This window comes from Pelodiscus sinensis, chromosome 8, assembly GCF_049634645.1.
Source record: "Pelodiscus sinensis isolate JC-2024 chromosome 8, ASM4963464v1, whole genome shotgun sequence".
Classification (NCBI taxonomy): Eukaryota; Metazoa; Chordata; order Testudines; family Trionychidae; genus Pelodiscus; species Pelodiscus sinensis.
In genome coordinates this window covers 41,165,969-41,193,276 of record NC_134718.1, presented here as the reverse complement: position 1 = coordinate 41,193,276, position 27,308 = coordinate 41,165,969, and the positions used below count along the sequence as shown (strand labels likewise).

Sequence of the window (27,308 nt, the reverse complement as noted above, 5' to 3'; positions counted from 1 at the left end):
TGGGTACCCTTGGTTCCAAAGCACAGTTTGACAGACACCAGGAGGTTAAGGCTGGGGCTGTGCTCCCTGCTGCCTGGCACTGCCTCCAGCTCCTCACCATGCCTCCTTCCCCCACTGCGCCAGCCCCGGACAGGGGCCGGTCCCGCTGCCTCCAGCCCCGGCTGGGGCTAAGCCCTCCACGGTGCTAGTCTAGGCTGTGCACCTAGCTGCCAGCCCCCCAGGGCTGCATTCCCCACTGCCAGCTCCAGCTAGGACTGTGCTTCTGGCTGCCAACCATGCTGCCTCCAGCCCTGTCTGGGGCTTCACTCCCCACCATGCACCCCTCTACCGTGCCAGACTCAACTAAGGCAGTGTTTCCCACCATGCCAGTCCTGGGCGAAGCTGCGTTCTGGGCACTGACCCCACTGCCTTCAGTCCCGGCTGGGGCTGTGCTCTTTGTTGCAGCCCTGGCCAGTGTTGTGCGTCGCACTGCGCCAACACCACTGGGGATGCGCTCCCCACCACCAGCCCTGGATGGGCTGCACTTCTGAACCTGGCCAGCTGTGGTTCTTTGGTCCAGCAATATCCATGGTCCTGCCAGACCACAGATGGTGCCAGACCAGAGTCTCCCAGATTTTAGAGGTTTAACCGATACTATCTTTAAAAAAAACTTCCCTTCATGTGATAGCTGACCATAACATCCAGTAGCTTTTCAGAGACCTATCATATGGTAATTAAAGGTTGGAACTACTTTTAAAAATGCAGATGGCACAGCACAATAGAAGTGTAGAGAAACAGAAGCTTTGATATACTGCAACTTAAATATCTACACCATTAAAAATATATTGGTATATAAAGCAAACACTTACATATCCCACATCAGGTCTGTAACATGTATATGCTCCTAAGACACTATGCAAGAGATCATGATATGGACCTCCCTTGGAGAGAGAAAAAAAAAGTGAACATAAAGGAAATTTTTACAATTAAATCAATTATTAACATTCAAAGGTGACCCCCTAAATTACTATAGTATTCATAATCAATGAAATCCCAACTTATACACATGCACATTAGTTTTGCTTCATGATCTACAATTATAAAAAGCAATTCTTAATATGGTGTTCCTGTCAAGAATACCCCCACTGCTACATAAAACCTATGATGTCTTGCATTCAAAGGTTATAAAATCTCAACTTTGTTCATAGTTTGAAGAGACACAGTAAAAATATACTTTATTCAAATGACAATACAAGCTCTTCAACACTTCACATACAGTACATAATGTGAATTGACAAAGCTATGGCCTCTTTATGATACCAATCTTGAAACTGCTCACCTTCTGAAAAATATAGAAGGATGGAAATGTGCGTGATATATCCAACTTAATTAATTCCAGGCTGGCCTCACGGTCAGCAACAGACACACCTGCATCTGCAAGTAAAAATAGTCACTCAGAAATAGATAAAAAATGCACTTTTTTTTTTACAGATATTTCTTTGAGTCAATACAATATGATGAGAAGAGTTACATTTTATTTTCTCCACAAATCCATACCGTAAGAGTGGTATACCTAGGACTCAGAATTTCTTTCCCCCCCCCCAAAGAGACAACTCAGTAACTAGAGCTTTTAGATGCCTTTGTCCACATGGATCTCACTGCTAAGTGTTTGTGTACACCACACACACACACAAGCCTAACATTTTTTAGCCTGCAATGTCTGTTGGAAGCTGAGCATACCCCCTTACAAACACTAACTTCCCTCCCCAAAGGACAGGAACACTTCTAAGGCATGCCACATACATTGCTTGAGTGCACCTTAAGTGAAGCGGGAGGGAAATGCTTATTCACAGCATACAAGATCTTAACACCATCAGCTCCAATAAAATCTGGCCCACTGAATACTAAATTGGTGCGGCAGGCAGAGGCAGTACTTTGTCACCCTAACTCTTCCCTCTGAGATGACTGCCTCACCTCTGTGGCCAGAAACTATAGAAGTATAAGATCAGTGGGGGGAGGGGGAAGAGAAATCAGGCTTTTCTTGTTTCTCCAATTTCTCACACATAACCCCTCCCCCCAAATATCAATAGGTTTCTGCCCACTGATACCTGAAATACCCCCTGATTTTTTTTAATTGATCAGGGAAACACAAGATAAACTAAAATAAGGTTGACTTTCCCACCCCACAGCTTGCAACTTCCACATTGTATTAACCTGACAACTCCTGTTGAACAATCAGTTCTAGAATCACATGGCTAGAGTCACACAACTCATATAGTGAGGCTCTGGAGGGAATGTCATGAAGACCCACCAAAGTTAATCACTTTACTAATTCAGAATTTTCACTCTAATTCAGTAATTACCAGCCAGCTTTTTTCAACTGTTAGCAGCAACCACTAACAGTTTAACATCAAGTCATCAGGATACCACATAACAATTTGACGAAAAACAATGTCAGGAACCACACTGCCATGAAAACAGGAGTGTATTAGTTTTAAATAAAATCTACTAGGATGGAAGATTAATATTAATTTCTTTAACTCATTCTCAAGTTAGATTTTTTTTAAAAAAAATCTTACTAGAATACAAGAGAGTCACTTTGTGATATTTCATTTTCGCTTATTAAAAATGTATAACATTCAGAGTAGGTAAAAGCTTAGGCTTCCATTAATAAATGTTCTTCAGTAAAATAAGTACTATTGAACAGATAGTGGGTGGTAGCCGTATCTGCCAACATTTAAAACCTGGAACGTTATTTGAGAAAAATAGAGAAAACTTGAAAAATACATGAGATTAGAAAGCAACGTGTAAAGTAAAAAGATGAATATTTTGCTAAAAAATTAACACCAAACCAAATACATAAAGTAAAATCTTTGGTATTTTCTGGACTTTTCTACCAAACATATCTTCCTGCTCTTGAAAATACAGGAAAGAAAGGGAGGGAGGGGGAGAAGGGGGACTTCAAGTCCATTTGGCTTGGACTTCCCTTGAACATTTATTTAAAAAAGCAACATAAATGCAATATAAAGACAAACCATAGCTAGAGCCCCATTTTTCCTTTAAGGGTCTCAATATAAGCAACTGAATATTCTCTTTGAAACGTGATACTATAATAATAAAAACATTAAAATCCAACTGATGGTGTTCATACAGTGCAAAAGCAAAAAAGATATCAAAGTCATTTAAACGTGCATGCCAAAAATAATCCAATTTGGTGTCATGCTCATATATACACACACAGAGTTTGGAAACAGTTTTCCTCAGATTAGTCACAGATGTAGACCAAGGAGAGCCTGACTAATTTACTGGCAAAGAACCTTTGGACATCAGGGTGGTCTAAGCAGAAATGTGGACAAAAATATTTTTCACTGTCACATGACTGCTCTATTTTTGAGCCAGTGTGTTTTGAAATAAGTGATTGTTATTGTAATAATTGTACTTTAAGTACAATAATAAAACAAAAATAAGTACACAAATCACATTTTACAAGAAAAAAATCTTAGCAGCACAATAAATTAATACCTAGGACAAAAAGAAAGGGTCAACAATAAAAATAAGCCACATACACAATATGCAACTGAAGAAATCGGGGACAAAAATCGAAAATACAGAGGAATTGAAGTTACACAGAGGCAGGCATGCGTGTGGGTGCCACTATCCCCATTTTACAAAGCTGAGATGGACAAGAGGGTCTTGCAGTTAGGAACCAGACTGCAACAAATGTCTCAGGCAACTCACTTAATTGTTTCATCTCCCAGTTTCCCATCTGTAAAATGGTTGCTAATACTTCCTCCTGTTTCAGGGCTGTTGTAAGGACACATTCATGTATGTCTATGAAGCATTTAGATACTACGACAAGAACCACATAAGCAAGGCTAGGCAATGGCAAAGATAGTCCTAGGTAGGATTTGGCTATATTTGTGTTTGATCTACTTGACTTCTGGAAAGGCATGTCATCACTGATCCTATATTTTCAAAGACTTAAAGAAAAAACATTCACAATATAAAAAATTAAGGAACTGCTCCCATAAATGTGTCTTTTGCATGTACCTCTCTTGACATGAGGAGTAATAAAAGAGCATCCACTCAGTGATTTGCTACAATAAAAGAAAAACACCAAGTATGCACTGACAGTTTTAATTAGCTTCGGAACAGAACTTCTGAGCCTTCAGACATTTGGCCATCTCTATGTCAGACCATATAAAACCACCACAAATAATGTTTTGTATTGCCACTATAAGAACACACCTTCTATATCATTCTCTGAATTTGTCTCACTGAAGCTTTTCCATCGTTCCTTGGCTCTGGATAAGAAGATTTCATAGAGTTCTGCAAAACAATACAGCAAACACACACAATCAACACACACAACCGTAACAAATTATTTTCAGAACAATGCTCTTTAGCTCTGGTTTCCTTTCCCCACCACCACCTGAATCTAAAATCTAGGATCTTCACTATATTATACTTTTACATGCAGTTCTAGAAATATCTACTGTATTATGCTTTGTTTGGGGATAATGAGCAGTCCTGTGGACAAGACTGTTTGTTGTTTTTAAAGTTACAGACCAACATGGATACTCTTCTGAAACTTTGTTTGGTGATGAACATTCAAATCACAAAACCAGGTTTACAATCAATCATTGTTTTTACCACGTTTATTGAAACAAACCACTTGCAAAAGCAGAAAGAATACTGTATTAGGCCTGGTTCTGGGGGAAAGTTGTGGACAAACAGGAGAGTCCAGAGGGAAGCAACAAAAATGACAAAAGGTTAAGGAAACCTGATCTCTGAGGAAAGTTAAAAAGCTGTGTACGTTTAATCCTGAGAAAAGACAACAGTGGATGGGGTGTAGAGGTATATACTTGCTTAATCTTACCAAATTTTATTTTACATGTCTAATGTAAAGCTCAAGAATTACTATCACTTATAACTTTTAGAAGAAAAGCTAGTGTATTTACTTTGACTTTCCATTAAAAATTGGTATTTACTACAAAGAACTTATGTGTTTGACTTTTACCCTTGCAGATGTGCCTTGACCTACCCAAACTGTTCCTTTTACAGTATTTGGAATTGGGAGGTATTTTTTAAAAAAAATAAGTGCTCTCATGGGTTAGAGCACTGGTGGACTGTTGATGAATAGCAAAACAAAACACTTTTTTTTTTTTACATAGTAAAAAGCAGAAGAGCCCACTAAATAGTGGGAAAACTCTGGCATACCAAGCCAAAGCCAACACTTTGGAAAGAGGAATGATGGCTCAAATGCCTGACAGGTTTAATTTAGGGATGCAAGCAATTAGTTGAATAGTTGACCACCCAATAAGCCTAGTTACTACTTGCTTCCTTTACTTGCCTCCAGCTTAAAAACCAATTCTCCCCAGCACCATCTCCACGGAGAGGTGTGTAGGGGAGGCAGAGGCACAGCAAGCAACCCAGCACTTCTGGCTCACACCAGGTCCCAGGCCTCTGTGGCTCTGCTTTTTAAATGTAGTAAGAGGTGGCAGCTCTTATTACATTTAAAAAGCCGAGCAGCAGCGATTCCTGAGCCAGTGCAAGCCGGGACTGCTCAGTCTCAGCTCACACTGCCCCCCAGGAGCTAAACCCCTTATCGACTAATTGACTATTAGATTAGCTTAACAACCGCTACTTAACATCCCTAGTTTAATTGCAAATAAAAAATAAGACAGGCAGAGTACTCGATGGTATATATGATATACGGAACTGAATGGTATTTAGGTAACATTATGCTCTTGCAAACAATTGGGTAATTAATTTGATAACTGGGTTAAACACCTAATACACTGAGATGGTTTTGAAGCAGGTCAGTATTTAAAACTTGTACAATGCATAAAAATGAATACAAATTGTATGAATAATGTTACTGTGGATATGCAGTGAACACCAAGTTTTAAACAAACTCAGCCTTTTTACGCTTTTCTAAATTAACTGGAGGTCATTAGAGCATATTATAGCCACACTCACTTAAGTATACAGGCAGTCTCCGACTTACGCGGATCCGCACTTACGTCGGATCCGCACTTACGAACGGGGCTTTCTCGCCCCGGAGGTCGAGGTGGCGGATTGCTACCTGTGAGCTCCGGGGCGAGAAAGCCCCGTTCGTAAGCTGCTCCGGTGCCCCTGGTCTGCTGGAGACCGTCTCCAGCAGACCAGGGGCACCGGGCGGGTTCCCGCGCTTCTGAGGCTTTGCCGGAGCAAAGCCTCAGAAGCGCGGGAAGCCGCGGCTGCGGCTTCAGTCCCGGTGCCTGTGGTCTGCTGGGGACTGTCCCCAGCAGACCACAGGCACCGGGACTGAAGCCGCAGCCGCGGCGGGGTCCCGCGCCTCTGAGACTTTGCCAGAGCAAAGCCTCAGAGGCGTGGCACCCCGCTGCGGCTCTGCTCCCCGTGTCCCTGGTCTGCTGGGGGGAGGAGGGGGGCGCAGCTAGTGTGCCCACCGCCCCCAGCAGACCAGGCTTTTGTTTTGGACCCTGGGGCAGAGCAGCTGGGGCGCTGCCGATTGGTCCTGCAGCGCCGCTCTGGGCACTACTGGACCAACCCGGCGGCACCCCAGCTGCTCTGCCCCAGGTCCTGATTCAGCTGCTGCTGGTCAGTTTCAGCAGTGGCTGAATCAGGACGCCTGGGGCAGAGCAGCTGGGGTGCTGCTGGGTTGGTCCAGTAGCGCGGAGGAGCGGTGCTACTGGAGCAACCCAGCAGCACCCCAGCTGCTCTGCCCCAGGCGTCCCCAAGTCAGCCACTGCTGAAACTGACCAGCGCTAACTACAGGAAGCCCGAGGCAGAGTTGCTCTGCCCCAGGCTTCCTGGAATCAGCCGCTGATCAGTTTCAGCAGCAGCTGACTTGGGGACGCTTGGGGTTCTTAAGTTGAATCTGTATGTAAGTCAGAACTGGCGGTCAGTTTCAGCAGCGGCTGAATCTGGATGCCAGTTCCGACTTACATACAGATTCAATTTAAGAACAAACCTACAGTCCCTATCTTGTACGTAACCCGGGGACTGCCTGTATATTATTCAAGAATTCCCCAAGCCCTTGCCACAAAAAACCAAAAACACACTAAATTCAGTTCTCAGCTTAGATTTTTAAATTATTCTAATCCACAGGTAAACCCTTCCTTTATGTGTCTTGGAGGAATATATGCCTTTATACTCAAAGGCGTGCTCTAGAATAAAAAGCTGTGCAATGTTTAAATATACACGGAATGAAAACACGGAAACAATGAAAACACGGAAACAAAAAGTTCCCGTAGCTCAAAGGATACGGTATACAAGGCTGTGAAATATTTATATAATTAAGTGAACACATCCTAATGATATAAGTGGTTTTCTTTGAACCCCATTTCTTTCTTCACTCTATTTCTAAAAAACTATTTAATTCACTCTATTCTGACCATTTAAAAGAAAAATCTCACATAAAGCTGACCACCATTCAAAGGCAAAGTAAAAGATTTCTGATTTATCTGATCTGTAAAAAGGAATCATCCCCCCATATCAGACACAGCAAATAGAGGAAAGAAAGAAGGGGATCGGCACTAGTCTGGATAAAGTTAAATAATTTTCCATAAAAGTCTATGTATACATGACACACACCATGAGTAATATTTAATTCGTTTCCTATAGCTAGACTCCAGACCTTCCCACGAACACTGGGGGGTAACCCTTGCCACCACAATTCTCGAACTCTTCGGGTAGTACGCCTAGGAAACAAACAAAGGAAATTTAGCAATTTCTGTTTCCCAGACTCACTCAGCATTTGTTTAGCAGTAACATAACATACTACTATCCACAATTTGAAGTTCTCTGCTTATGCTCTTGGACTGAAGAGTTTAGACCACAATGCCTAGGAGTCCACTGAAAGGAACATCACATATTTCTTTAATAATTTCAGGTTACATTTGAAACACTAATGGTAGGCTATAAACCTTCTCTGGCTAATAAGATCGGTTCAACATACAGTCAGGAGTAAGGAGGAAGAAAATGAAGTGAGTAGTTCCTCTGTTGTAAAAGGGGAAAAATAAACCATATTTGCATTAGGCTTACACTAGAAAATGTGTTTACTCACATGCCTTCCCAGTTAGGTAGTATTTCATTGATCCAAATCACCATAGCACTAGCAATATTTTCCTCTTGCTTGAACCGTTCTTTCATTATTCTTTTTCTTTTATGTGCTTCTTTAATTTCTGTTAAATAGACAATGTTTTAATGCATGATAGTCTCTGGAAGAGGTCAAAGCTTAAGAATTAATTCATATGTAAATGTATTTTTCATATGTCTGCTTTAGAGACTGAAAGCAGGGATTATCAAATTAGTTCTTTAAAATAAACTCATTTCCCTAGATGACATGTACAAATACATAGGTCTTATATACCTCACCTTCCTGCTTTGTGAATTGTCTATAAAAATAGAAATGCAGTGTTCCACATTTACTGTAGCTAAATAATTTCCATGTCAAATGTATTCAGTTTATCAGTATTGTTTCTCCAAACACAGCCATGCAAATCAATCTTGGGGCATGAGAATCAAGATTGTTTCTATCCTTTTCATACATCACCCCCAAAAGGGTCAAATCAGGATACAGGATGAAGGTTTAGATGTTCTTATGACAACACAATCCAGTCTTTCCACCACCATCTAATGCCGTATATATTGCGCCATTACAATGACATAAGACCACCACTGTAAAGGATACCATCTATTGCCTTCTTCCTTTCTGCCTTCGCCCAGGTGATATCCAATCAAGGGTTTGTCTAGGCATACAATTTTTTGGCATTTTTAACAGGTCTAAACTACAGCTATCTTCTTCTCTCAAATCATTCTCTGCACTGGCCAGTGTTTTATGCTATACCTTAGTATGGGTTACTTTACCCCACCAGCAGACACCAAGTTTTCTTCACAAGCATTTCTGATGGAAGGAATTAAAATGTTCTGTTGTAGGTTTCTGGCATTTGCTAAGTTTCAGACACCGATAATGGAGTCACAATGGTGCCACAAAACTTGATCTTGATTCTTGTATAAATCTCAGACAGCTGCTACCATTGAAGACTCCACTTCTTTATGGAGTTGGCTATAGAAACTAACTGTGCTTCCAAAATATACAAACTCATGTATTCCTCACTATCAATCACATCTGCGCCATCACTGCTAACTCCCCTTTCAAAAATCATGACTAATTTTCTTCTGGATAATGCTTAATCCTACTTTGGTGGTCTCACATTTGTCATTAGCAGTGGTCTTTTTCATAGCATCATCATGTGCCCAATAGAACACACCATCTACACAGGTGAAATCCTAAACATTTTCTCTATTCCATACAATTGTTTTACTTTCACATTGCTTTTCGCATCACACTATCAAAATGCAGAAGAGGAAAAAAAAGTGATAAAATGCATTACAGGCAGTCCCCGGGTTACGTACAAGATAGGGACTGTAGGTTTGTTCTTAAATTGAATCTGTATGTAAGTCGGAACTGGCGTCCAGATTCAGCCGCTGCTGAAACTGACCGTCAGTTCCGACTTACATACAGATTCAATTTAAGAACCCCAAGTGTCCCCAAGTCAGCTGCTGCTGAAACTGATCAGCGGCTGATTCCAGGAAGCCCGGGGCAGAGCAACTCTGCCTCGGGCTTCCTGTAGTCAGCGCTGGTCAGTTTCAGCAGCAGCTCACTTGGGGATGCCTGGGGCAGAGCACCTGGGGTGCTGCTGGGTTGCTCCAGTAGCACCAATCCGGAGCTACTGGACCAACCCAGCAGCACCCCAGCTGCTCTGCCCCAGGCGTCCTGATTCAGCCGCTGCTGAAACTGACCAGCAGCAGCTGAATCAGGACGCCTGGGGCAGAGCAGCTGGGATGCTGCCTGGTTGGTCCAGTAGCGCCCAGAGCAGCGCTGCAGGACCAACCGGTAGCGCCCCAGCTGCTCTGCCACAGGCGACGGAGAAAAGCCTAGTCTGCTGGGGGGGGCATACTAGCTGCGCCCCCCTCCCCCCCTCAGCAGACCAGGAAGACGCGGGCGGCGGACTGAGACGCACCACGGTCCCGCCGCCCAGGTCCTCTGCGGCTTTGCTCCCAGTCTCCCTAGTCTGGTGGAGCAAAGCCTCTGAGGACCCCGGCAGCGGGACAGCCGCAGCGCGCCTGGGCTGCCCCCCTGCTGGCTTCCCCCGTGGCTTTGTAAAGCTGCAGAGGGGCTCGCGCAGCGGAGCAGCCCAGGCGCACCTGGGCTGCCCCCCGGCTTCACCTGCAGCTTTACAAAGCCGCAGGGGAAGCCGGCAGGGGGGCAGCCCAGGCACGCCTGGGCTGCTCCGCTGCGCAAGCCCCTCCGCGGCTTTGCTCCGCGTCTTCCTGGTCTGCAGACCAGGGAGACGCGGAGCAGCTTTTCTTGCCCGGGAGCACATGGGCGGCGGGACCGCGCGGTCCCGCAGTCCGTGTTCGTAACTGCGGATCCGACATAAGTTGGATCTGCGTAAGTCGGGGACTGCCTGTACTATTGCACTCCAGTGAAAATATCCAATCAGTCTTTCCACTTTATCCACATACAGCATTTTGAGCTTTCTTACAGCATCTTGTATTTTCATTAAAAGTCCTCCATCTCTTGCTTTTATGATACCACCACTGATGCTTCTTCAGCTCCTTTATGTCAAGCCATTCTCTCTCATCTTTCCAATACAATTTATCTTCCTCTACATTTCCCCATTGCAGCATGTCATCTGTACTTGCCTCTTTTAAAAGAGGGACAGGACAAAGCTGAGATGCTGGAGCAAAAGATGGTAGATCAGAAGTGGCAGTAAAACATTTCACCACGTGCCAGTCAGTTCAAAGGTTCTTCAAAAAAAAAATTTCCTCAACTGCATGTGTGCAACTATTACACAATCTTTAATTTTGTCAATAGCCATATTTGTTTTATTATTCTCCACTGGAACCTAGAAAAACAACTCTCATTAGCTCAAAGTCAAAACAGTCTTATCAAAGGAAGAGCACAGTGTTAACTTCAGTGACAAAAATAAGCTATCATACGTGACTCAGTATGCACAAGAAGCAGATCTGTCCAGTAAGAAGATACTATTTGTCAATTTTCAAAGCAGACACACCTATTCAGCATGTGCATTGTATGTGATTCCACATACAGGCAGTCCCCGGGTTACATACAAGATAGGGACTGTAGGTTTGTTCTTAAGTTGAATCTGTATGTAAGTCGGAACTGGCGTCCAGATTCAGCCACTGCTGAAACTGACCGCCAGTTCTGACTTACATACAGAATCAACTTAAGAACCCCAGGCGTCCCCAAGTCAGCTGCTGCTGAAACTGATCAGCAGCTGATTCCAGGAAGCCCGGGGCAGAGCAACTCTGCCTGGGGCTTCCTGTAGTCAGGGCTGGTCAGTTTCAGCAGAAGCTGACTTGGGGACGCCTGGGGCAGAGCAGCTGGGGTGCTGCTGGGTTGCTCTAGTAGCTCTGCTCCTGGGTGCTACTGGACCAACCTAGCAGCACCCCATCTGCTCTGCCTCAGGCGTCCTGATTCAGCCGCTGCTGAAACTGACCAGCAGCGGCTGAATCAGGACCTGGGGCAGAGCAGCTGGGGTGCTGCCGGGTTGGTCCAGTAGTGCCCAGAGCGGGTGCTGCAGGACCAATCGGCAGCGCCCCAGCTGCTCTGCCCCAGAGTCCAAAACAAAAGCCTGGTCTGCTGGGGGGGGGGGGGGAGCACACTAGCTGCGCCCCCCCCCCCCCCCCCCAGCAGACCAGGGACACGGGGAGCAGAGCCTCTGAGGCTTTGCTCTGGCAAAGCCTCAGAGGGAGGGACCCCGCCGCGGCTGCCGCTTCAGTCCGGGAGCCTGTGGTCTGCTGGGGACCGTCCCAGATTGAAGCGGCAGCAGCGGCGGTTCCCCGCGCCTCTGAGGCTTTGCTCTGGCAAAGCCTCAGAAGCGCGGGAACCCGCCCGGTGCCCCTGGTCTGCTGGAGACGGTCTCCAGCAGACCAGGGGCACCGGAGCAGCTTACCAACGGGGCTTTCTCGCCCCGACTTCCGGGGTGAGAAAGCCCCGTTCGTAAGTGCGGATCCGACATAAGTCGGATCCGCGTAAGTCGGGGACTGCCTGTAATCAAATGGCTGCTCTTTAACACATTAACATTTTGCTTTCATTCTTAAATATGAAAGAGGTGCCTTAGTACAAGTTAGTATATACAAAATAGTATTTTGTTGGTTTTTTTAATTGTTTTTCAAAGTAACAGAACATAGCCTTTCTTTACAGGATATGATTAAGGAATAGAGGTAACACACTGCTACTGCCTATTCAGCCATCATGCATATTGCCATCAGCACAGCACAATTCCAAAATAATTTTGTCCAACTGTATTCAGAAAGCAACTGCCTGTTAATCCAGTGACGGCATAAATACTCCTGAAAGAAGTGCTCAACATTTACTTTTAAAAAGGCATGGGACTTCTCTTCAAGCCATGTGAGTGGCAATCTATTTCAGATTACTGTACAGTACTGTATACTTCAATAAAGTATGTGTGAAAATCTCAGAAGGAAACAAGTAAAATTTATTTTCTTACAGAAAAATCTGACAAGCCAGGAAAATCTCTTAGAAATATCAAACTTATCAGAATTTTAATTAATCTTTACAGAAACAAAGTCATCTACTCAAAGTTTATAGGTTATACCAAATTTCCAAGTTAATTAAATATAGCCAGTAGTTTGGACCAACATAAATCTGATTAGCACACATACAAACTAGAAGCACTCCTTTAGCACTATTAGCACAGTTTACACAGAATGTCCAATCAAGTGAGCTTTACTGCATGTTCTGACAATAGAATGTTTTTACCTCTATTGTAGCTGTATCTCATGAGCATTCGAATTTAAAGTACTTTAATACATGGAGAACTCAGACTCAAACTCCCAGTATTATCACAGCAAATTACAGCTAGAGCATTAGCAATAATAAAGAAGTTTAAAACCAAAATATCCCAATTCTAAACCAGCTTTGTAATTCAGTATTCTATTGGGATTTAGGGTTTTTTTTTTTTTTTAAACAGGCTCTCTCTGCTAGGAAGGGGCCTTTGATTTTGCTTACAGTTTTTTTATTATGCAGTTATTCTTGACTGTACAAAGAGTAAAAACATTTTTCTATGATAAAAGGACCCTCTATCCTCTGATCCTTGTTAAAAAAAGGAAGCTAGCACTGAAATAGCTAATCTATTACATGTCTGAGCACGTTTGTCTGTGCAAGGACTTCTCCTAAACAGTAAGAGCTGGGACCACCAAATGCAGTATTCAGCTTCCTCTCATCATAACTTAAAGTAACGTAAGAGTGTGATTGTGCCAGGAAAATGGGATGTGCCTAGAATGGGACTGCTTCTCATAAAACCAAACAGAAAAGAGAGAATCGCCAAATTAAGTATTCCTCAAAACTGACAACCGAATGAATGTTGAAAGAGGGCTCTGAGTGTCATCTCTGCCTGCTGGCAGAGTTGCTGCAGCAGCACAGTTTTGGGTCAGCGGGGGGCTGTGCCTTCCTTTCAGTCATGAGAGATCTGTGCTGGGGCCAGAGAAGGGAGTGCTTCCCTCTTACACCCAGCCATGTCTGGGACCAGAGGAAGGGAAGCCTCTGCCAGCCCCACCGTGCCCCCCTCGTGGAACCCAACCCTGAGCTGCCCTAGAGCTGCCACTGAAAGGGGACAGGTGGTCCTTCCATGGTCCCCACCCAGCCTACCCTGGACCTGCTTCAGCTGGGGGACATAACCCCCTCCCTCAGCTGTGCCCGCTGGATTTGTAGCTGCCATGGCGAGGCACTTCTCACCTAACCCCAAGCTGCTGTGGTGAGAGAAGGCTGGGGTAGTCCTCTCTCCATATGGAAGCCTGCATATGGAACCCCTCATCTCCAGCCCCACCCCAGAGCAATGCTTTTAAATGAAGTACATGCTTTTTCATTTTAGTTTTCATAAAACAAAAATTAAGGACCCAAGCAATGCCAGGTATATCTTCTAGTGGTAAAATACTAATGTTTGGCTTTATATGGAGATGCATTGTGGCTTTGAAGGAAATGGTATTCTGCTGAAAACTGATCTGGATTCAGCTGTGTTCAAGCCACTGATAATTTTGCATGTTCAGTTGAAGTGTTATGGTTTGTTTTTAACTATTATTGAAATTGAAGGTAAGGTAGGCAGCACATTTTATCTAGCATGCACTAGGTCGTGTGCACTAGAAATGCATGCATGAAACGTTGCATTTTATAAACGTACTAATCAGGCATAGACAGTAAATAAAAACAAGCTCTGTGGGAGTCCTCTGATGCAATGCACTTTTTGCAAGATGTACAGTGAATGGTGCAGAGTTTTGCAGTCTCTTGCAATATAGTCACTTCACACCTTTTAGATATGGAGGATATGCAGATCTACCCTTGGTTTCCATACACCTTGTACAGTAAAACTTGGCAGGTCTTAATGAGCATGAGAGTGGGTTTCCTTAATATAGAAACTGAGACATCCTAACAGTGTCACTTTTCTTTAAAAAAAGTTAGGAAATTAAAAGCTACATTAAAGACTTACATGGTTTAATACTGGTAAGTCAGAACTGCCAAAATTACGTACACAAGTTTAACTCAACCCTTTGTGTACACATTGTGAAGACTAATATTTTATATAGTTACAGACTTTTAAAGTACTTTTTTCATACTCAGGCTCTTGTGTTAGTGTCTGTGCATTTTTTAAATAAAATTATTTGCATGGTTTCACAGACTCAATACCATAACATGCAAGACTTGCATTAATGGTTGTAGGAAAAAATATGTAACTATTTTGTACCACCTGAGAAATTTTTGTTTAGCGTGTGCACAGTGATCTAGCCAAGCAATGGCATCTTCAGTGGTGTGATGCAGTTCTTCTAGGCCACCACTGAACCTAGCCAGCATGTATATACATCGACAACATCTGTCGTCTGTGCTGCACCACAGCTGCACAAAGGGCTGTCGCAGAGGTCCCAGCAACACTCCTCGGCTGCACAGATACCTTGCCTGAACCAGAATTTGTATCACCAGTGGTCCCTGCTGAACAGCAGTTCAAAACCAGATGGACAAATTGTGGGGTCAGCAATGAGACTGGTTGGAGACTATAAACTGATATCTATTCCCCTCGCCATAATGTCTCTGCCCTAATACCCTGGCATGGTAGATCAGACCATAAAAATGGGCAACATGATGGCAAATGTGTAGCTGGTGGTTTAAAAAGGTCATTGCTCAGCTATAGGATTGGGTTGGCATGTACTTTCTCCAATAACTTGTCAGTGGCAACCTCTTGTCTGATATGAGGAGAAATATTGCTCAGAATCAGAAGCCATGGGAGTGGACTCGGACAAAGGGGGACGAAGATGATGCACATGGAAGCATGTAACTGCATATCCACCAATTTAGTGGGAGATGATCGACTCCAAACTGGTGACCAGTGCTCCACCACCAAATACAAGGTGATAAGAGCTAACGTCGGCAGGGTTGGACACAAGCACCCTATGATGAACTTGCCAATTTGCTTCGATTGTTATTCATCTTAACTTCAGCTGAAGTCTTCTTTAGACATAGTAATTCATCACGCAGTATAAAATCATATCTAGACAGACTACTTCTACTTCTTGCTTCACCATCTGGGGGCAACGGATCAGCACACTCAATGTGTCACCCACCAGTACCTGACAAATCAGGGAAACTAATGATCCAACCAGTGTGCAGTCCAGTGACTTATGTCATTGGACCAGATCTAATGTGGGTTACAACTCAACATGGAGCATCTGTTGATTGCCAAGCATAGCTTACTATTTCTCAGGTAAATTAACACAAACTTAGGGCTTGATTCTGCAAACATTGCATTCACATACAACTAGAAAGGAATTACTGGGACTGGGGTGGCCACATAGGACAGGGGTGGCCAACCCATTAGAGACTAAGAGCCAAATTAGCAGTGGAAAGAGTGCAAAGAGCCATGTACCCCAGGGCGGGGGGGGGGGGGGGGAGGAGAAAAAGAGGGAGGAGTTGAGAAAAAACCCACCAACCACAAACCATGCCGGGGGAAAAAAAATAGGGCATATCCCAGGGCATACAATCACCAAAAAAAAAAAAAAAAAAAAAAAAAAACTGGGAAGGGGTGAGAGGTGCAAGCTCTGGGAGGGAATTTGGGTGCAGGAGGAAGTAGAGAAGAGGGTACTGGCTCAAGAAGGGGGGCTCCAGGCTGGAGAGTATTGGGGTCAGGTGGAGGGTTGGGGTGTGAGCAAGCCAAAGCCTTGTGGCTCTTAGGGTGCAGGAGTTTGGGCTGGAGTGCATGAGGGGCTCAGGGCAGGGAGGCTGAGAGTATAATGGGCTCAGGACACAGATTTGCAGTGTGTGGATGGTGCAGGAGTGTTGTGGTACAAGACTGGAGATGTGGGGGTATAGGAGTTTGGGGATGTGAGGCTCAGGACAGGGGATTCCAGTGTATGATAGGCTCAGGTTTGGGGGGGGTGCAGGAGTGTTATGATGCTGCAGCCAGATGGGGGAGTTGGCCCCAATTGGGGGCTTGTTGGCCAGGCTTCATTTTTAAATAAAATATTATGTCAACCACAAAATGTTTCAGCATTGTCTTTATTTATGAGAGGGGCAGGGAACCTGTTTTGAGTCAGGGGTCAATGACCCACAGAAAAGTCAGTCAGGGATGCATAAGTGAGATGCAAACACAACTACTCCAAAACCCCCCAAGCTTCACTAATGTGGCCCCAACTGTGCTGGTGAGGGCAGGGGACTTGTGGGGGGGGGGGGAGCAGGTACAGACAGATGGGGCCAGTACCTGAGGGGGGGGGAGGGGTCCCTCAGGAAGCGTGCTGGCTGCTCTTTCCCTCCCCCAGGCACCCCCCTCACTCTAATCCAATCCCCCTCCCCTTCCCCAGAGCCAGGTGCGCGCGCGCACACACACACACACACACACACACACACACACACACACACACACACACACACACACACACACACACACACCCCCACCCCCCTCTATCCCCGTGGTCCCCAACCCGGGTGCGCCGCGCGTGCCCTGGCCCCGGTGCAGGCCCCGGGGGCACTGCAGGTGCCCTTGCCGGCCCCGCCCCCGGGGGCACTGCGCATGCCCTGGCGCTGGCTCCAGGCTTGGCCCCGCCCCCGGGGGCACTACGCATGCCCTTGCCAGCTCCGGCCTTGGCCCCACCCCCGGGGGCACTGTGCGTGCCCTGGCCCCGGCGCCAGCCCCGGGCGCGTGGCGCTTACGGGGAGGGGGGAGCGCCGGCGCGCGGCTATGGGGGGGCCCCGGCCCGCGGCATGCGGCTGGGGGGGCCGCCCCTGGGCGGGCAAGTGTCCCCGCCCCCTGGCAGGCGAACGGCCATGCCCCCTGGCGCCCGACAACCTGAAAAGGTTGGGAACCACTGCTCTATCCCAATCCTCCTCCCCCAACCTTATGCTCGGGTCCCAAAGCCACAGCCACCGCTTCTACCGCCATGTGCATCCAGGGCACCATGCGCACCCCACCACACCCGATCCCCCTCCTTTCCCCTCCTCTTCTTCAGAGCCAGGCATCTCCCCCCTGCTCTAACCCAGTTCCCCTCCCCCACTAACCTTATGCCCAGGTCCCAGAGCCACCGCTGCCGCACCCAGAGCCCTCGCCGCTGCCTGCACTCAGCAGCCAGCTGCTAGCATGTGCAATCTGGGACAGTGTGAGACCCCCAGCCTGCATGTGCAGGAAATGACGCAGCGCGCTGGGGGCCGTGAGCAGAACGGCACAGGCCGCGAGCATGCATGCAGCTCACAGCAGCCCAGCCATGAGAGCGGCTGACCCGAGCGGTTCCGGGTTCCGTCAGGAGTCGCAATTTTTTTCTGGTTTAGATGGTCCAGTCAAGAGTAATGTCAAAATAAAGGGAAGGTGCAAAATTCAAGTCTTTGATATGCTTGCATGTGCTCGTTAAAGTGCATATACATTACCATGAATGGCAAGGAACTTAAGAAGATCTGGCCCTAGCTAACCAAGTAATAGCAATTGTGATAATCGCCTTAGAGTAGCTGGAGAGATTTAAGCAGAAAGTCTCCAACTAATCACCACACAAAGTTAATTCAAGTTACCACTTAAGAGTTGGAGACTATACTCAATGTAAGAATCCACTTAAATTTACATCAGTGATGAATTAAAAAGGCTACAAGTTGAAACTGGTGTTTTGATTTAAATGGAGTACGCCTGAGTTTTGAAGAACAACACGTATAATATTAGCCCCTAAATGTAATCTTTAATGTAAATACTGGCCTAAAGGCTAAAAAAAAGCCCTCATTCTCTCATTTTTGCAATAGAAGACAGCTAACTATAACCACAATAATACAATTCTAACATACCTCGTTTTTTTGCCTCTGCCACCATTTCATCATATTCTTGTCTGTGACGTAAAGCCTCCTCTATGGATTTGGCAGGAAGATTTCTGAAAACAAGTAATTTCTTAATTCAATATACTGATGATATTCTGGACTGATTCAAGACAGACTGATTTTAAAGTGAATATAGTCATTATATTATATGTCTGTCAATGGAAAATGACATCCACTTCAGTGAAACATTTGTATAGAAGCAATCTACCAGACAAGCATTTTTGCATCTACCAGACAAGTAAAGAGACTAAGTGACTTGTTCTAGGTGAACGACTACCAGAGCCAGGAACAGACCCTAGATCTCACAAGTGTCAATCCAGTTCCATAATCATAAAGTCAGCCTTCCTCTCAACCCAGTTGCGAGGAATAATTGCCAAGGCAGAGAGCTCTATGCCCAATCATTGCTCTCTTCTGTAATTGGTAATAAGTTCACCAAACACAACATGCAATGGCACTTGTATGCTATATGCAAAAATATATGGCAAGAACCAGATTATCACTACAGTGCAATAATCCAGAACTTCTACTAAGAAGTAATGTATATTATTGTAAAACGTGGTCTTTTGCTATAAACTATACACCCTACATATGTCAACATACTTTAGGTCTTGCCAATAAGATGCTTATCACATGTACACGCAATACCTGTTGAAGCATAGGGTGAGAAAGTTGTTCTTAGTCTGCCAGAATGCTTCTGCTCGACTGGCCTTCAAGAAGTTGCAGAACTAATTGCACTAAGGCATGCTTGAAAGTCAGAGATTTTTCTATTGGACAAAACACTCTTTTGCTCATTTAGAGTAGGTTATTGCAACTTAGTGAAATCTCACAGTTCTTATGGAATCTTTAATGTCATAAGAAGCTCTGTATGATATGAACAACCTCATTCTACACTTCCCGTTTTATGGCTCCATGTCACCAAAGTGTATGGATCTCAAAGATTTTTGTTCATAGATCGGGAGAAAATATTAGAAATTTACTGTCCCACACCACTGAGTGACCTTGCATTCCTCGGAGAAAACTAAAATACAATAAATGCTTCACTGAACATTGTTCCAGGTAATGTTCTTTCGTTGTGATGTTGTTTATCTATTAGAGCATGTGCTCATTTAAAGTTGCACAATACTCCCTTGTAATGTCGTTTGGCCATCTGCTTTGTCCACTACTTGCAGGATTTTCTGGAAAAACAGCTTGTCCTCATTGGGGCTTGAAACCATGGTGAGCCAGCAGCACCCCAATGACCACCCCTAAGCCCCTAAGTTTCCTTTATGGCAGTTGTTCTCAAGCTTTATGGCCTTTCCATGGATCATCAGCCAACCACCCATGATGACAAAATGAGTGCAGGAGGGGAGTGGGAACTGCAGGATCTGGCTAGGAGTTAGGGTGCAGGAGTGGGGTATTTCCAAAAAGGAGGGTGTAGGAGGGGATAGGAGTGCAGAATGTGGGATGAGGGTGTGCGCTTACCTGGCTCTGCCCCCACTGTTCTTAGAAGCAGCAGGGGGCAGTGTCTAATGGCCATGATTCTAGCCAATGGGAACAGAAAGAAAATCCAGGAACAATCAGGCTCCTGCACTGCCATTCCCCCAGTCAGGAGGAAAAGGAACAATAGTGCAGGGAGCGGCTTCTTGCCCCCATGAGTCGGATCTGGCCCATGAGCCTGCCTCCCCCCCCCCCCCCCCCCCCGCAGCAGGAAGCCAGCACTGGCACTCCAATCCCCTGGGGAGAAGTGAGAGCTGGAGCACCAGTGCAGGCTCCCCACTGCAGAGGGAGGTGAGCCCCTAGCCTGCAGCCCATCTGCAAGATGGTCATGGGCCACTAGTATTCCACAGACAGTTTCAGAACAACTGCTGTATGGTATGCATCTGGGCAGTTGTCCAGCAGCAGTTCAGGTCCCCCTTGCCTCCACTGCATTACCGTTCCTGCCCTCTGCCTTGGAGCTTCTTCTTAGAGCCTCCTACTAGATGTGGGAAAGGGAGGAGGGAAAGAAAGGAAGAAGGGTGCTGATGTAATGTTCTCCCCTCCCCACCCAATCAAACCTCCAACTCCATTTAGTAGCAAGACGTTCCCTGGCAAATATTTCACCCTCTTACTCCACCACTTCATCATCATCATCATCGCTGTGTACAATATTAAATTGTTTAAAACTTAATAGTATATGCATATACAGATTGAACCTCTCTAATCCAGAACTCCAGAAATATCCATCATCCACAATGATTTTACTTAGCCAGTTGTCTACTTTTCATGGGTGTGGCCAAGTTTCCCACAGTCCCACAAAGTTTGTTTACTGCCACCAGTCCTAGTTCTCAGTGTTGTGTGCTGTTATTTAGCTCTAATTTACCCTTAAACGTCCTCTAACAGCACAGTTATCCATGGAAGCATTGATAATGCTGCTAAACAATATTGACCTCTCATGTTCCAGAAAATTCTCATTCGGAACCAGACAGATCCCGGGAGTTCCAGACTAGAGAGGTTCAACCTGTACTGCCCTTTGACTGCTTTAAAAAAAAAAGCTTCCCTAGAACCTAACTGCCCCCCTTTTATATTAATTCTTATGGGGAAATTGGATTTACTTGATATCATTTCACTTAGGCTATGTCTGCACTACAAGGTTTTTGCACAAAAACCGGCAGAGTGTCCACACCTCAAGAGCATTTCTGCACAAAAACAGAAACAAAAAACCCACACACCAGTAAATCGACAGGACAGAGGGCTTTGTTGGTAGAGTTATTCCTCTCCCCATGAGGAATAACTCCTCTTTGCGCTACAGCTCTTGCGCAAAAAGGCATGTGGGGACACTCCACAGGGGTTTCTTGCACAAAAAGGGCATATCAGAAAAAGCACAGATGCTCTGATGGCCATTCTGCTAATGGCAATCAGAACTTTCTTGCGCAAGAGCGTCCATGCAGTGTGGACGCTCTTGCACAAAAGCATATCACTTTTGCAATGCACTTTTGAGGTGTGGATGCGTTTTTGCAAAAGATCTCTTCCTCAAAAAAGTTTTTGCACAAAAACCCTGCAGTGTAGACAAAGCCTTAAAGTAGCATTCTTCAGGAACATAACTATAACATTAAGAAAGGAATCTACTAAATGGTGGTAAATATTTCCCAAAGAGTTTTAAAATGAAGCTGCATAAATACAGATTTTTTTCCACTGATAATGGAAGTTAACAAAATCTTCATGATTATTTCAAATTCATAGAAAATTCCTATAACTCAAAAATTCTCACACAAAAATCAGGCCCCTATATATTGTTCCACTATTTCTCAAAATGTCTACTTCTCATTATGTTCAGAGTTAGTGCTAGCTCAGTGACCTGCATAATGTGGTATCACATGGTAACAGCATAGTTTAGAAACAGCATCTGGTTTCCTAGTATTTTGGGAACATTTTAGAAATGATCTAAACTTCCACAGAAGGAGGTGGAGGATTTGTCAGGCTTTAGAGCACACTCAAATAACTGAAAAACAATACTATGGTCTGTGGACATCCTTAAGATAAGTACTGAGCAAGAGTAAATGAATTGGGTAAGACTCCAGAGATAAAGGTTAATGTGGTATCTTGCATTCCTAGTTCAGAAAGGTAGGAGTCTCCTTTTGTTGGAGAAAACCATTTATTGCTAGGGAACATTAAAACCTCAGACTTTAAAGCTTTGAGGGGAGGGTGGAGTGAAGAATTCAACAAGACTGGTAACCGTTCAATCTCGATTTCATTTTGGCTACCCTCTATCAACAGAATAAATATAACTTTTAATGTGACTTTTGGATAGGATTAGCTATTATGAATAAAAAGATTAAATTTATATGTGCTTCAAAAATACTATCAATTCATTTATCTACAAATCTTAGAATTACAGAACTGGAAGGAACCTCAAGAGGTCATCAAATCTAGTATCCTGCACTTCTGACAAGACCATGCACCATCTAGACCACAGGTCAGCAACCTTTTCAAACCCAAGAGCCAAACTACATCAAAATTCAGAAGTGATCAACAAAGAGCCATATAAGAATGACCCTTTGCATGCCTGAGAGCATACAACTTATTACTGATAATTAACAATGGTTAATAGCAGCATAAATGAAACATTGTACCCTGTTGACTCATTTAGCTTGTGGTCCACTATGAACCCCTAGAACCTTTTTCCCTAGTACTCCTTCTAGGGAGTCATTTCCCATTTTGTATATGTGCAACTGATTGATCCTTTTTAAGTGGAGTACCTTGATTTCTTCCTTACTGAATTTCATCCTATTTACTTTAAATCAGGACTACTTAACACGTGGCCCATGGGCCACATGATGCCCATGGCCCGTTTGTTTGCAGCCCGCAGTGCAGTTTGGGTTTATGCAGGATTCCACACTCGGCCCATGTGTGGGATCCTCTGAACACGGCTTCCACTGGGAACACTCTCCACAACAGCAATCAGTCAATATAATGGTCTTCTGTTATGCTTTTTAGTAGATAAATTCCTAAACTGTCATTGCTCATTAAAAGTGCGGTCATATGGGTGGAAATCGGGTAAATATTGCATTTTATGAATATCAGCAGAACTGACTTAAATTGCACCTATGTGTTGCGTAATCTTACCTTAATCTTTGTATTCATGCCCAGCCGTGTGAAAAGCTATTTGCATGTATATGCAACCACACTGAAGTTGTGGCCGTTGGCACATGTTGGATCATTGTGGGGCCCCGGGGCTTCCAAAGTTGAATAGTCCTGCTTTAGACCATTTCTCCGTTTTATCCAGATCACTTTGAATTCTAATCCTATCTTTCAAAGTGCTTACCAAGCTAGGTGGGGTAGCATCATCTGTAAGCTTAAGTATTGATATGCAGGTTTATATTAGCAAGTAAAGATTGACTGAGGATTAGGAATGTTAAGTATCAGTTAATTGAGTAGTCAACTATTCCAAATCCCCGAGGGTGGGACCAGCAGCCAATGCACTCCAGCCTCACTCCCAAGGAGCACCCTGTCACTGCACTGCTGCTTCTGTATCACAGACAGCAGTGCAGGATGCCAGGTGGGAGCTGGTTCATGAGGGGAGCCAGTTTAAAAACTGAGTCCCCTCGAAGACTGGCTGCCTGTTGGCCTGTGCTGCTGCCTCTGATAAAGAGGCAGCAGCAAGGAGTGGTGGCAGCAGCCCCTGTCTGGAGTAGTCTGAGCTCCCAGACCCAGCAGTAGCAGGAACTGAGCCGGGCTGCCTGCCTGTCCTGCTCTCAATACACTTTAAATGTAGAGCCACAACGGGGGTAGGTCCTGGACCCAGTGTGAGCCAGGACTCTGCCGGGCTGCCTGCCTGCTCAATTCTTAATACACTTGAGCTGCAGCAGGGTAGGTCCCAGACCTATCACAAGCCAGGCCTGAGCTGGCCAGCCTGCTAAAAGGTTTACTGGCGGGGAGTTGGGGGAATGCATGTAGTCTATTTCTTTTGCTCATAGATTAAATAGACTACACTCTTACATCCATATTGGAGATAGAAGTCACTTATGAAATATTGGTATTGCTTTTATACACTGCATCAACAACTTTTAATCATCATACAAATTGGTATTTGTGCACAGCAAACTATAAAAATATGTTTTTAAATCTGCTACCTTAATTGCAGTACCAAACTTCATACAACTGTAAAAATGTTCATATATTGTAAGAGGTGAATCTCTCATAGAAATTTTCTTAGCCTGTATAGGTGTCAGAAAAGAACACTGGAAATAAACCACATAAGGTGTTTTACCAAAAGCAAGTTTCCAAGCTGCTTATGGGCTAAAAAGTAGGTAGGAGTAAGTTCACTCTGCCATATTTAGAACACAACATATTTACGTGATGAGCAATTATCTTGTACTTCCTGGCAAGAGCATCTTTTTACCATGCACCACCGTTACATTTTTATACCCAAAATTAGGCTCACATGGTAATTCGTCTCAGACTATGCTCAACAGACAACTATTGATGCTAACGTTAGGGAAGGAAGCGACTAGTTGACTACCTGATAGTGACTTGACTATCCGATAAGCCTAGTCTTATTGAGTAGTTGAGTCACTACTCAACTAGTTGCTTCTCCCACCCGCCACCTTGCTGCCTCTGTATCAAAGGCATCAAGGGGGGAGGGAGGCGAGCAGGAGCCAGTGCTGGGGGGGAGCCGACTTCAAAGCTTCAAACCGAAGCAGTACCTGCTCATGCAGGGTCCTGACTACTGTGCCTCTTCCTCTGAAATGTACAAGAGCAGCAGACAGCTCTTGTACATTTCTAAAGCAGAAGCGCAGCGAGATAGCGAGTACCCCCCCTTATCAACCAATCGAGTAATCAACTACTCAATTAGTGGATTAATCAAAATTTAACATCCCTAGTGATGCCCTTTTGGTGGTCTAGAAAATTAAATAACTTTAGCAATCAGTGGAGAAATGGGGTTTTAGGAGGGGAGGGAAATCCTTAATTCACTCTTATTGATTCTCAGAACTTGTCAGACTTTTCAATGTCATAATAAACTACCTGCTAGCACTAAAAGTGGAATATATAGGGTAAAATTCTAGCTCTATTGAAGTCAATGAGTTACACTCTCATTGAATTTAATGAGGTCAGTATTTCACCATATTATTTAGTTAAGGTCTTTGAGTATTTTATAAGGAAAATGTTCCAGTTTGACCAATATAGTAGTTCAATAAAATTATAAACAGGACATCCACTTTTTTTAACCTATGCTATGTCAGTAGGCAAGCCTGCATGTATGTATATCATATCATTAACTACTTCATGATAGAATTCACTACTATACTTACGATGGTCGATCCTCCAAAATAAGAGCAGTAGTTGAAAGCGGTTCGAATTCAAAATTTTTACGCCTTGTGGCCTGGGGTGGAGGTTTACATGTTCTTCCTGTTCGTGCTTCATATTCCTAAATAATGTTATTAAAAGAATACATTAAAAATTTAAATTTCCTTATGACTAGTGGATATGTTTACAAAATGAATCAATGAGGAACTAAAACATTCCAGATTTAAATGATTTACACCAACCAGATGATGATGTTTCATAACCATTGTGGAGTGAAAATGTATGAGAATGTTACACATCACAAATCAATATATCTGGTTACAATGGACCAATGATTGTTATAAATATAAATCTGTATTTGTGCGCAACTGACAAACTATAAAAACAAGTTTATGTACACTACCTTAATTGCAGTACCAAAATCTTGTTAGAGCAATCATATGAAGAATTACAAATGTACTCATTAACACAAGTCTTCTAGGTCCTTTGCTCGTTTTTATTTTTCAAAATTTCCCTATTCCTTTTGCAGCAGCTATCTGTATGATGCTCCTCTTATTTGCACCTTCCCCCAACATCCTTTTGAATACCAATGAGAAGGATGAGTTCTTGCTCAAGTTTAACCATACAATACATAATATTATAAACAAAGGTCTTAATTTCATCATTTATTTATGCATGTGCTTTAACTTATAAGAATGAAGTGACTTCCTAATTAGCTATTTATATTTAAGGACCCGGTAGGGGGGAGGGAAGGGAAACAACATCGGATACCTCAATGCAACCTCAAACACACATCTTTAATTGACTTCAAAGTTACCCAGTGATTGTCTCTGACACACAGACTCCAATTTGAGATTTTTCTATTTGAAAACATTCAAGCCCAAACCATGTGACATTATTTTAAACATTCTTTAAAATATGCAAAAAATTAAAATGCTAGCTTCTCCTCTTTTAGTTTCTTTCACATGACAAAGTTCAAAAACAGAACCTATAGAGGTGAATGTTTGTTTTTAAAGGCAAGTAGAAGATTAAGTACATTGGAACCAGCTTCTAAAATAGGCCTGTTTGAACTGAGCCAAGAATCTTATCCAAACTCTCATGAATAAGTTTAAAAACTAAACTTATTCTTGAACATATTTCTGCACAACACCCACTTCAGAAGGGAAAGAGACATTTTACATATTGTGAAATGGGCAGGTGATTCCATTAATGGTTTGTACCTTTCGTACTCCACTCAAAAGGACAGAGTTTGGGGCTGGAAAGATGATACCATGAAAGAGCAGGAAAAAGAGATTTTGCCTTTCATGGAGTGACTCATAAGGTTGCTGGTGATAGAGTTATTGAGCCACTGGCTTAGGCTTCAATGATTGCCCATGGAATTTCAATTCCCAGGGTGTAGAATGGTCCTGAAATCAAGCTGATTTAACAAGGAGTACTCCTCCTCCTATTAGGTCTAGCTCAGGAGTGAGTCAGTCTACCCCTACAGAACCCTCATTGGGGTCTTTTTTGGGAAGGCAAGGAGAGTTTTCAAACATGAGAATAAATCCTCTTCCAAAGTCTACTTAGCAGTAGTCAGATACACCTCTGCCTAAACTGAAGTCTTGTGGCTCCATCAGCTCAAGCAGATAGGATCCCTTTAGACTCTGCTCTCCCCAAACATAATCCACCAAGGACATTTTTGCTTTTACAAATCCTCACTTTCCTCTATCAGGTCCTTCCCTCACAAAGGCGGCCTGACTCCACCAGGATATTGCAACTGATTGGAGAAGTCCCATTCCACACTCTAGTTGTGTATTTTTTCCTCTAGTAAGGCTGCTAGTACTATCATTGGATCTATCCTCAGTTTTTTCCCCCTCTGTCAGGAAACCCACGCCACCCGATGAACTGGTATTTTGTTCTGAGGCATCTCTTTCCAGACAAGGGACTTATAGCAGTTTGGGAGCCAACTTCTACCTCAACATAATGTCTACTTCAACATCGATCTTGTAGTCTGTTACCCCAAGTTATGAGGACCACCACAATTCCACTGGAAGCATCTTACTGGCTATGCTGGGGACATTGGAACCTGACCCATCCCATAAACTTGGTTTAATTTTCTAGGAAATCTATACAGCTTCTCTGTCCTCTTGAGAGGTCAACCAGAGCATCCTCTTGAACCCACTAAAGATGGGTGCCA

General features: G+C 44.0%; 1 protein-coding gene across 2 annotated transcripts in view; it reads right to left on the bottom strand.

Annotated features, from left to right (window-relative positions):
- TBC1D12 (TBC1 domain family member 12) overlaps positions 1-27,308 on the bottom strand; it is an 83,892-nt gene that overhangs the window by 8,536 nt on the left and 48,048 nt on the right. For both annotated transcript variants that reach the window (XM_075935142.1, XM_075935141.1), the window contains exons 3-9: positions 25,138-25,253; positions 18,341-18,423; positions 8,051-8,168; positions 7,579-7,685; positions 4,228-4,308; positions 1,319-1,413; positions 849-920 (exon numbers count right to left, since the gene is read on the bottom strand). In XM_075935142.1, the coding sequence (XP_075791257.1) occupies positions 849-920; positions 1,319-1,413; positions 4,228-4,308; positions 7,579-7,685; positions 8,051-8,168; positions 18,341-18,423; positions 25,138-25,253 (672 nt within the window). The remainder of the gene's footprint in view (positions 1-848; positions 921-1,318; positions 1,414-4,227; positions 4,309-7,578; positions 7,686-8,050; positions 8,169-18,340; positions 18,424-25,137; positions 25,254-27,308) is intronic.